The sequence below is a fragment of the Petaurus breviceps genome, unplaced genomic scaffold (assembly GCF_028583685.1).
Source record: "Petaurus breviceps papuanus isolate PSGF00001 unplaced genomic scaffold, PetGlider_PUasm1.0 178, whole genome shotgun sequence".
Lineage (NCBI taxonomy): Eukaryota > Metazoa > Chordata > Mammalia > Diprotodontia > Petauridae > Petaurus > Petaurus breviceps.
This window is the reverse complement of record NW_027185777.1, coordinates 36782304-36794877: the sequence shown is the minus strand read 5'-3', so window position 1 is coordinate 36794877 and position 12574 is coordinate 36782304. Positions and strand designations below refer to the sequence as shown.

The window sequence follows — 12574 nt, the reverse complement described above, 5'->3', positions numbered from 1 at the left end:
GATATAAATACCCTGAGGGCAATCTTCATTTTTATAGTGCTGTTTGGACCAGAATTACTAAGCTGGAACCGCTGATTCATAGTCAAGTCATCACTTGCCAGCAGCTGGCTGAGAGGAATCTTCAGGTTCCCCAAGGAACACTGGTGCTGCTCATCCTTGACCTATAGGAAATAAAAAAGCAATATATATGTTTCAGATCTATTGGCGGGGGGGGTGAGTATTAATACGTAAATGAAGAAAATGACAGTTTTGACAAAACTAATTTTATTTAGGCATATCCTTCCATAACTGATTGGCACATTGTAGAAGGTTTTTTACTAAGACATAAATCAACATCTGTTATTTTCACAGAACTAATATATCCTATAAGTACATTCTGTCTGGACTGCACACCATACCCTCTTTTATGGAACCAAGAGATACATGTGCTCTGAGATGACAGATTATCCAAATCTATTAGAGGTCAGAAAAAGAGATTCTTTCAAACCCTTTGAAAACATATAGCATTCAAATATCAGTCTTAGTATGTGAATAAAATGGAATATAATAAATATATGCTTGTAATAGGAAAACCTTTTTGTTTTACAATTCATGGAGTTTACATCTAGAGCATTACAATCTGTACAGATGAAACAACAATTTTTCTCCCTGTTGTAATTGCACTGGTCTTTCCTGGGTCTAACTCCGCTGCCCATCAGCATAGGAGCTTTGACCTACTCCAATTCTGGTTCATCCATTTCTAGGCAGCATTGTGGTCCTCCATTCTCAGAGATTTATTATATTGATAATTGGTTTAATGTGGACAACCTGTCAGTTTAGAACACTGCAGGTCAGAACTCCTGAGCACAAGTGATCCATCAGTCTTAGCTTCCCCATTAGTGGGAATTACAAATGTGTCACCACACTTGGCAATAATTTATGATGACACCATCACAAATCACAACACAGATCTTTTAAAAATTACTAAAGTATTTCGGCCTTGTAGGGAAATTAACATATGGCATTTAGAGCTCTACTGCTTAAAAAGAAAGTGGAGAACTCAAAATTTTAAAAGAATAAAAGGTAGGTAAATAACTCATTAAAGAAAAGTTCAGGGCATAAGACCGATCTTACACTGTATACCAAAATAAAATCTAAATGGGTGCATGATCTTGATATAAAGGCTGAGATTATAAGCAATCTGGGAGAGCAAGGAATAGTTTACCTGTCAGATTTATGGAAAAGGGAGGAATTTATGACCAAAATAAAAGATACGTTACAAAATGTAAAATGGACAATTTTGATTACATTAAATTGAAAAGTTTTTATACAAATAAAGTTAATATAATTAAGATTAGGAGGGAAGTGGAAAATTGGGAAAGAATTTTTACAACCAGTGTCTCTGATTAGAGAAATGCAAATCAAAACAACTCTAAGGTACCACACCTCACTGGTCAGACTGGCTAAGATGACAAAACAGGAAAATGATAAATGCTAGAAAGGTGGAAAAATTGGAACACTAATGCATTGTTGGTGGAGTTGTGAACTGATCCAATCATTCTGGAGAGCAATTTGGAACTATGCCCAAAGGGCTATAAAAAAGGGCATACTCATTGACCCAGCAATACCACTTCTAGGGCTGTATCCTAAAGAGATCATACAAGTGGGAGGAAAACCTGTTTGCACAAAAATATTTATAGCAGCTCTTTTTGTGGTGGCAAAGAATTGTAAATCAAGGGGATGTCCATCAATTGGGGAATGACTAAACAAGTTGTGGTATATGAATGTAATGGAATACTATTGTGCTATAAGAAATGAGGAGCAGATGGACTTCATAACATCCTGGAGAGATTTTTATGATCTGAGGAGGGCAGAATCAGGAAAACTTTGTACACTAAAATTATAGATACATCATATCTGTGATGACTAATTTTGATAGACTGGGCTCCTCTCAGCAGTGCAAGGTTATAAGATAACTCCAAAAGACTCATAATGGAAAGGATATTCACATACAGAGAAAAGAAATACGGAGTTTGAATGAAGACTGAAGCAAACTACTTACTCTCTCTTTTGTATTTAGTTTTCTTTCATTCCTTCTTCCTCGTTGTTCACTTCATTGGTTATAATTTTTCTTTACAACCTGACTAATGTTTAATGAGAAGGTATTTGTAGAGCCTATATTGGATTGCATGCCGTCGGGAGGTGGAAGAGGGAGAAGGAGAGGAACGGGAAGAGAATTTGGAACTCAAGGGACTGTGAAACTGAATGTTGTAAACTAAAATTAGATAAAAAAATTTAATAAAATTGAAAAAAATAGTTTACAGGGGTGGCTAGGTAGCACAGTGAATAGAGTACCAGCCCTGGGTGCCCTCAGGAGAACCTGAGTTTAAATCCAGCCTCAGATACTTAACAAACTTGCTATCCACGTGACCTTGGGCAAGTCACTTAACCCCAATTGCCCTGCTTTCCCCCCCTCCAAAAAGCACACACACACACAAAAAGGTTATAAAGGAGCCTGACTGAAAGATGTTGCAGGAAGGTATTCATTTTAGGGATCACTGCATCCAGAAAAGTGACTACTTATTCTCTTAGGATATACAAATAAGTGAGCAGGAAATGGAGTAGGAAGAAAAGATGATGACAGGAATTAGAAAACAAAAATTTTCTAGTAAAAGGTAACTAAGGTCTGGAATGTATGTTAAGAATCAATTTCAAGAAAAGAAAAAAAATCACTTCATTTTTAAGTACATGATTGGGAGATACAGGTCAGCAGACAAATTTCAAAAGCCAATTCCCTACCCACCTTCCCTTGCCTGCTTTCTCACTGGGTTCTTATGATTCCACAATTCAGAAGTAGTGCAGGTGTAAGTACAGTGAGGGGGGAATGAGAAGTAAACAAAATACCTCAACTTCAAGGTCTTGTCGCTTGGGATTGTGAATGAAGAAGGTGAAGTTTTCTTCCCAGACAGGTTCATTGGTCTTATATCGAATCTGAAAGGAGTAGCCATATTATTCAATATTTAAAGTGATTTTTCAGTTACTGGACTTGATAAAATTAAATGATAAATTTTTAACCTTATAGAATTGAAATTGAGATGATGAGATAGAAAGGAAGCCCAAACTGTTTCAGGACATCATGGAAATCACTTCTTTAATTGAGAATGCTAGTGTCCTTTCCAAAGGTTCTTAATTGGCTTCTATAAAAGATACAACTATGTCTGACATCAATTATCTATGCTTAGTCATTCTTCCACTGATTGCAAAGGCCATACAAGAGATCAAAATAAACTACTGAACTGATGAATTCTATATAATAAAAAAGACCAATCAACATGATCTGAAAATTGTTACTATGACTTTATTGGTCAGAAGCAGGTAACACCATAATAAATATAATACTCCCTTTCAATACAATTATAAATGATACATTTGTCTTAAAAAAAAGAAAACATACAAATATATGTTAATGCTAAATTGATTCCACTGGGTTTTATTTTTTTTTAACACAATGCCATGTACACCTAGGAGTTTATATATTAATTTGTGATTATTATGCGGAAAAAAGGACCATGTTTGCCACTGCATTAAATAGACAATAGTGTAATTTCCCCACTGTCTTGTGATTTTAAGACTACCTACTTATCATATGACAATTTATCCCTAATGTTAGCAACAATTAGGGAAAAACTCTTAAGTACTCTTCAGATAAACTAACTATTCATTCTGGCATTTACAACCCTTTGCAATATGACTCCAGTCTGTCTTACAGGGCAGATTATATAGTCACATTACTACTCCCCTACTGTATGGTGCATCACAGCCAAACCAGCTTACTTGTTGTTCCCTTACAAAACCCTTCCACAAACTGAAGTGTGCTCCTTCTTAAACTGGACTTCGTGGACCTCCCTTCAAGGTCAGACTGAGTGCCACCTCCTACCAGAACCCCATCCTCAACACTTTATATTAATTTTGTATGAAGACATTTTTTGTGCATGCATTTTTATATCAATTCATTTTTACATACAAGGAAACACAGCAAAGTAGATAAAGATCCAGCCTGAGAATCAGGAAGATCTGGGTTAAAATGCTCCCTTTGCTACATACTGGCTGTGTGACCTCGAGTAATCTCTTTAACTTGGTGCCCCATGTCAATTCTCTAAGACTCTTAGCTGTAGGAAAATTCAGACCTTCCTTCCTCTTCCCAATGAGGAGCTCCCCATAATGAATAAATAACCAGAGCAGTCCTATCCCATCTTCTTCTTACTTATCTGTGTACAGGGTGTATCCTTTCCCTAGGAATTTCATCACTTTGAAGAGCAAGACCATCTCATATTTATTTTTAGTTCCCAGTGCCTGACACAAAGGCATGTAATACAGGCTTACCAAAGGTTAAGTGAAAGTATGTTAAATGAAAATATTGTTATCTTACCTTGCTCTCCTGGGCCTTGTGTCCAACTGATATTTGGACCAGAGGGTTAGGGTTGCTGTTTATTTTCTTCCCGGACTAATAACAACAATAACAAAAAATAAACACTTACACTCTTTAAAATAGGTTAACCATGATTGTCATCTTTTATCCTTATTAAAAATGCTCATCTTTCACTTACAAATTCCTTCTCTTTCTCACTGGTCCTTGTGCGTTTCTAGTATTTCCTAATGCTTATATTATGGACATCACACAAGAACAAATCAGCCAGAGGACAATTCCTAAACAAAGTTCAAAGCCATAATTATATCGATCATGTAACTGAAGTAAGAACAAAATGGTTGTTCACCTACAATTTGGAATATTTTTTTCTTTTAAAAAGAAATTTTTTAAAAAATGTAATCTTGTTCATTCTTTAACGTGTAGTATCATTTTAAAAGCTAACATTGTTAAGGTGACAAAATGAATAAAGCATAATGGATGAAAATGGGAAAAAAATACATGAAATAAGCACAACTTAAATACTTTCTCCAAAAAGCTAAATATTAAGTTAGTAATAATATACTAAAGTAACCAAAATTTTCCCTTGGTAGAAATAGGAGAAAAATTCCAAGGTATTCATATATACATTCCTACATTTTGCCAAGTATATCTAAATATTGAATCATGCTTACCAGCTGTTTAGCAGTCTAACAGAAAGAATAAATGCCAATTTCAAATCACTTAACATTTAAAAATGTAAATGCAAATCAACAGTAACTTCAGAGATTAGAAAATATAGTGAGAGATTAAACTTTAGCACAAGCAGCTGACAAAGAAAATACAACAAAAACACAAAATACAGAATAATGAGGTTTATTTAGAACTCAGCCCCACAAGAGACTAACATAGTTAAACATGAATTAAACAACTGTTAGTGGAAACTAATTGTAGCACATAAGGTCGCAAAGAGTTCTTTCTAGTCATACTGTTCTAGAAATAATCTCAGAGAACCTAGCTAATTGTGTTAACTATAAAAACAAAGGACATCAAGAGTAGTGGGTTTCGTGGAAATTTCAGTTTATATCTACAGTGATATAATTGAGAATAATTGCTTATTAAATACACCATGAACCACAGAAGTAATTCACCTCTAAAAATATAGGCCCGCTTACCAGTAAAGACTAAGTTGATGTTTTAAGAGCATGCTCACTATTATACAACAGAATACAGAAGTCTGATACTCCATGATACCATTAGTCTTTTTATCCAATTAAATTCCAAAGAGAGTTATTACTTGTTCCAGTTCACTAGCTAAAGAGTCAACAATTAATTCACCTCTAAAACAAGAGCTATTTATGTACTATATGAAGCAGATTTCTGATTCTCCCACACTATTCAAATTTAAACTGATTTTTGTAGATGTGACAGTATAAATTAACACTTATTGAATGTACAGCTTTCATACAGCAGAATTTTCTTGTGGGGGGAGGAAAGGGAGGGAAGGATGCCGGATGGAGACAGACTAATTTTTTCAGCACCTACATGTAAACGTTTAATGTCTTCTAAATATTCACGACAAAAATAGTTTTTGGTTTTTTTTAACTAGTGGCAAATAACAAAATTGATCATCAACATCAAGAGCAAAGATACTTCTACCAAACAGAATTTCAAAACTTCCCCTTTTAGGGAGTGGAGCTCAGTTTTCAATATACCTCATTTAATAGAGATTTAAAGCTTCCCAAGAAAAGCTATCACGAAACAGTACCGAAAGACAAGACTATTGATTCAAAGATGGACCTTATCAGCTTATTAACTCAACATGATGGAAGAAATGATCTTTTAGTGTTCATATAAAGTTGGTTGATAAAATGATTAAATTACACTCTAAATTTGGTGAGATTTAAATAGAATCTAATCATTTTATGAAATTTACACCAATTAACATGGTTATGATTTAAAATGGTTGGTTTTTATATGATGTTCACCACAGTGTAACGGGCATTAAATTATATTTAAAGGGCTGTCGTCATATAAATAGGGATTGACCTTGTTTCTGTTTAGCTTTAGAGGAAAGATTAAGAATGATAGAAGAAAGCTGCAGAGAGGCAGACAAAATTTCACACCATTAGAACTACTCCAAAAAAAAGGGCCTGCACTGCTCAAGGAGGTAGGGCTACTCCTTCACAAGGGCCCTTGAAATGGAGGCTGAACGAGCTCTTGTCAGAGATGACAGAGTGAGGGATGCAGAGCTGAAAGAGACTTTCAAGATGGAGGAAGGATTCCTGTCCAGGGAGTTGCTGAACTAAGTAACTTCTAATTAACTAGAAGAATCTATGATTCTGTGCAAATATTGATATCTACCTGCAAAGCTGATTTAAATGCTCTTAACTACTAACCCTTGGAAGTAAAGAGTGTGTTATTTATAATTATGTCAACTACAATAATGATATTAAATAGTTTCTGAATAGGTCTATATGAAAACTAAAGGTTCATCTCTTTCAACATGTTTCAGTTAACTTTGTGACCTTAATGGAAAACTGTATTAGTTTACCTTTAAAGCTTTCTGAACTGCAGCCTTCTTCAAGCCATCATGGTTAAATTCTAATGGATTACTCTTTCAAGTCAGAAGAAAATGAATATACCAAGGGTTAATACAACATGCAATGAGGAGCTCATGTAAGGTTAATGACACAAAAATGGAAACCCAACATTTTAAAATAAAAACAAAAAGTCCACCACCAAAACAACTAAATTAAAAAAGCAAACAGTAAACAAAAAAAGCCATTTGTTCACATTTTTTGAAGCACAAGAACTAACAATAAATATTTAACCCACAAATATTCTGAAATGATAACTGTCCTCTATAATATCTTTTTTTTGCCCTCTACTTTTTTCTTTTGCATTAAAGAACAACAAGAACACCACCACATCAATAAGCTTTTACGCCAGGTCACATACACTATTTTTTTTGTCCCAGTCCTAGCCCTTGTTTGCACCAACTATGGTTAAATAAAAAGGTCAACTAAACTCTGAATCACAACTGGAAAAAAAGAACAAGTTGCCTCTAAAGGAAGTCAGAATATGAAATGATTAAATGGCATCTTGCTTAATGGTTTATATTAGAATCACTTTCCGAAATTAATCCTATTTGAGACATTTAAAAAACTATAACCAAGAAGGCCATGCAATCTCATTACAAAGAAAAAAAGAGTGGGCCTGGAGAGAGATGTTGGAGGGTGGGGCGTAAGGGTGTCTCTGGTCTTAACTCTGTCCTCAGTAGCTGTGTGACCTCAAATAAATACATCACCTATAATTTGGAGGGCTTCAGAGGAAACTGGATCAGAAGATATCTTTTAGTTTGCAAATTCTGTGATTACAAGTTTCATTTCTGACTTTAGTTAGAACTTAAATAAGCAGACCAAAGTGGCCCCTCCCCTTTAAAGATAAAGGTGGTTTTTTAACCCATTATTTTCATACTTTCAAAATTATTTAAACTGCTAACTTCATTTTGTTATATGAAAACTTTTCTTATAATTTTGGTTATAATTAATTCCCAACATAATTTTCATTCTAGTAAACCCATTTATACTAATTGAAGGCAACTATTCTATCAATCCTCAAATGACCATGACAATCTGAAAGAACTTAGAAAAACGATGTAACTATTTTTGACTAACTCTAATTAGTGAGCTGCTTTAATTACTAAGAACTGATTACTACTGTCTTCAGGTTGCAGAATTTAGAAGCATTTCTCCCAAGCTAACCTCTATGGAAAATAGTGGTCAGTGTAATCAAATGAAAAGATAGTAAAGGCTTAGCTATACACAAAAGCAAAAGTACAATATGGGTTAATTAGCAACAAATAAAACTTCTGACTAATCTATAGGTATCATTCTTTCGTGTATGGCAGGCATACAGAATTCTGAATTTAAAGAATTCAGATAGCAGAAAACTACTTAAATTTATATATTCTAAGGTACAACTGTGAAAAATTCTAAGGATCACTGATATCATGTGCTGGATGACACCATGTGCTCCTAAATTTTTGTATTAAATTAATATTAAATCTTGGGGGACTAGTCAAAAATGAATTCAAAATAATATTCTGAGAGTTGTGAGTCTAAAGGTAAATGATTCCCACACATGAAATTCTTACATCACACAATGGAGTTTGCAAAAGGGAGTTAGTGGTGATAAAGAGATCTTGGAATTGGGAAAGTTCTGCACAATAATCTATAACATGCTAAAAGTTAGAGGTCCACTGGTACACTTAAGAACCATAGGGTCTGACACCATTATGAATCCTTCACTGCTAATAATTATTAACAATTCCATTTAGGCCAGACTTCTGAGAAGATGCTACTGTGATACTTCCAACAGAAATTAATGTGAAGTAAAAATAACTTTAATAAACTTGCAAGGCAACATAAAAACCTACATTAATGGTAATAAATTCTTTCCTTAAAATTATTCACAAAGTAGAAAATAATTGAGAATAATCTGTGGAAAAAATAAGGGGACATATCCAACATGATACATCTATCTTTTCAACATATTTCATTTTTCAATATCCTGGGGTGTTTTTTAAAGGTTTGTGGTGGTTGTTTTTATTTTTTTCAGTCAACAATGGGTTTAAAATCATGGTTCTTCCACTAACTAGTTGTGAGAAACTGGCCAAGTCACTTAACTACTCCAAACCTCAATTTTCTCATCTATTTGTCTTTCCTCAACAGGGTTGTTTTAGGATTTAAATGAAACAATATACATGAAAATGCTCTTACATATTATAAAGTATCCCATTCATTTGAATTATCATGAACATCCAGTTCTCATAGGTGCAAAGGTCAAATGAAGTTCAAGATTCATTTACTAAATATTGAAAAACTCTTACAGCTAGAATTTTGGGGGTATGTAAGTTGTCTTTGGCTTTCCCAGAAAATGAAAGCAACTACATAGCATCAACGGAAAAAAATCAATTGAATAAATCAGATCATTAAAGGATAAGCTTATGGGAAAGAGGCAAAGAAGCCAGTATTTGGCGTCAGAATCAGAGTTTAGTGAACTCTCAACCACCCATTTTGGGAAATATCCAAGCTCGACACATCTCCTCAATACTATTATTTGGGGATTATTTTACTGATTGCCCAACTCCATCAGAAAATGAACTTGAGCAAAAAGGGGACTGAGATATAAGAGTATGTTTTCTTTGTTAGAAGTTAAAAATGAGGAAGAAGGAGGGAAAATGAAGTCTTTGGTTTTCTATTAATTTCTTACAATTACTGAATACCTATTTTGTGCAAAGTACATGTGATCCCCCTCACTGTTGTCACTGATAATTGAGAGTTGACTATATGTTTGAAGAACATTGAGCAAAAGAATATGGAGTCATAGCTTAGCTTGATATTTGAAACGAATTATTTTGTTGGTGCAGGGCACTGGACTAAAGGGAAAGGACAACTGTAAGCTCTCAAATCATCCTTACATCTTACTTGAAAAGCAATCACAAGGAGAATTTGATCAATAAAACTTAAATTCCTCCAAAAATTTCTTTTGTTGCATGCCAAAATCAACCTAGGAGTCCATATCTATGACTTCTTAAGAATTCACTCAGCTTGTGCTTCTCATCATAAGATGTAATATACTTACCAATGTTAGATTGATTAAAAAAAAATTTAAGTAGCACAACAAAATGCATAATAGTAGAAACCATGCAAGGAAACCAAATAAGCATGCTTGGTCATTCCGCCAAAGTTGATTGCTTTAGAAGCACCAGTCCACACTCCAGCAGTCTCCAATTAAAAAGGAAAAAAGTATAACACCAGAGAACTCACAAATAGGGCTCTATAGACTGAGGTAGTATTTTCACAAAAGACTAGTCCCGATGCTCTCCTCTCTTTTAAGTAGCCACACCCAAAGTTTCCCTCGTAGATACTCTTAAGAAGGTGAAAATGGAAGGAGAAAGCAAAGAGTGATGGATTGTGGTAAAATGAATACACAAGAAGCCCTTCTATTATAAAAGTGTAAAGAAAGAGTCAAAGGATTCCACAACAGCTTGCAGAAAGACCGAGTGAGCAAGCTTCTTAAAAAGTCAGTCATTTAGCAAGTAAATATTTTCCAAAAGTTCTTTGCCTCTGTCAGCCATATTTCATGCACAAAGTGTCCTTTGTGAAATCTTTAAGCGTGTTTACTTTTTTTACATTGTCCAAACTTCAATTTGAAATTGTAGAAATGAAAGAATATTGAAGCTACCTAACCCAATCAACTACTTTTTTAAAATACAGATTATATTCTAAAGGTTCAATGTAGCTAAACTGGGGTGTTTAATGGAAATACAATTATAGTAAAAAGATAATAAACTCTATAGCAGGGTTCTGTTATCAGAAAACAACAATTCACAAAGCCCAATTATATCAGACCACATAATCTACACATGATGACTCCAAAAAATATTGAAGACAGCATTCTAGGAGGCATAGATATATAGAATACATTTTCTTCCTTTTGATGAAAGATAGAGTATACAAAATGTACAAACATACATACACATAAAAATACATTGGTAAAATGTTAAAAAGCTCAAGGGAAGACTATAAAGAAGAAACAATGTCAACTATACCATCATTAATCAAATTGTGGTAGCAACTAAAGCGAAGGAGTACTGGAGGCCTTCCTGGGGTAGAGCAATGCAAAACCAAAGGTGAAAAACCCTTTGGTAAGGTTAGAGCACCTATCATTTTTCCTTTTTCTACCAAGTAAGCTAGAATCCTAGTCCAAGAAAAAAGAGGTAATGAGCTGAGGCACTTATGTGAATAACAAGTTCTGCTATGGCTCCATTTTAATCTTATATAGATATGTAAGCAACTAAATATTAATTTACACACACACACACACATTCTCTGAGTCAAAAAAAAAAACCAGAAAATTCTCTAGTTGAATATTCACCAATATTTATAGAAACTGTCCTCAAAAGCTAACTAGATGGTTAACAGAAAATTACAAGATTTTACTAAAGTGTATAAAAGAGTATGAAAAACTGTGCTATGAAGAAAAATGTAGGAAACCAAGCATTTGATACTTATGAGGTTTCTTTCTAACCAGATTTGAAAACTGTACATTGAAACAAAGTATAAACAGTCATTTAATAAAATAAGTGAAAGCAGGAAATCAAGATGGCACATCTATGAAGATCTAGTATTACATTTTGTCAATAAGAAAACCACTAAGTTGCACTGAATGTGTTCATTTTTTTCTGCTAAGTACTTCAGGAGAACACATTAACCAATGTAACATGGTTTCTTTTCAAAAAATGTTTCAAATTTTGAAAATGACAGATTTGTTTCAAAACTTGATAGCCAAGTGGCTATGTTTTACACATACAACATTTTGAATAAAAACAAAGGAAATTTTTTTAAAAATTGTTGATACTTTTAAGTTTAAAAAAGCTATGTTATGAAAAAACTGCCAAAAACTCAGGTTTTAAGTACTAAGAAAAAACCTTAACATCATAAAAAAATAGAAGCATTCTTTCAACCCACAACTGCCATCATCACCCAACCTACTCTGCAGTCTGGAAACTACAAAAGAGTAAATACTTTAGCTACTAAATCCAAATTAAGCTAGAATGCAACAAGAATAGATTTTAAATGTAGCTCCCCACTTTAGTGTTTTTCTGTTTCAATGAAATATAATTTCTACTGTAGGCTCATATTTTATTGATAATTAATAATCATTAATGTCATTTCTTGTTCTTTCTTTATGACCATCAATCTATCTTTAGGGTGACTTTTCATTGGTTTTTCATGGTTTACTATACTTTTTTCATTGCTATCACTTCCTAACTCCTTTTGTCTCCCAATAGCACCCTCCCTTAAAATAGAAAAATACAATTAAACAAAAACAGCTGATCCACTGCTCATATCTGAAAACATATGCCTCACTGTCACTAGTCATTTAGTACCAACTAGGAATATTAGAAGCCTACTGCCTCTCTAAAGAGAAGAGGGAAGTATGTTTCATCATCAATACTCTGGAGCCAAGACTAATCATTGCATGATCTGAATTAATGTCACACTTCTACTTTTATGAATGAAAATCTAATGTTTATTTTTCTAGGCACAGAAGTTTACTCGTGTTCAAGAAATAAACACATACACTAATCCTATAAATGAGATCAGTCCAAAGAACTAT

General features: G+C 33.8%; 1 protein-coding gene across 3 annotated transcripts in view; it reads right to left on the bottom strand.

The window, feature by feature from the left end:
- The window catches only part of ESYT2 (extended synaptotagmin 2), a 118096-nt gene that overhangs the window by 13080 nt on the left and 92442 nt on the right, over nucleotides 1-12574 (bottom strand). The window contains exons 14-17 of one of the 3 annotated variants that reach the window (XM_069086071.1): nucleotides 10219-10320; nucleotides 4409-4483; nucleotides 2884-2970; nucleotides 12-161 (exon numbers count right to left, since the gene is read on the bottom strand). In XM_069086071.1, the coding sequence (XP_068942172.1) occupies nucleotides 12-161; nucleotides 2884-2970; nucleotides 4409-4483; nucleotides 10219-10320 (414 nt within the window). Of the gene's footprint in view, nucleotides 1-11; nucleotides 162-2883; nucleotides 2971-4408; nucleotides 4484-6938; nucleotides 7002-10218; nucleotides 10321-12574 lie in introns of all 3 variants that reach the window. The other 2 variants (XM_069086072.1, XM_069086073.1) reach the window with 2 other exon arrangements.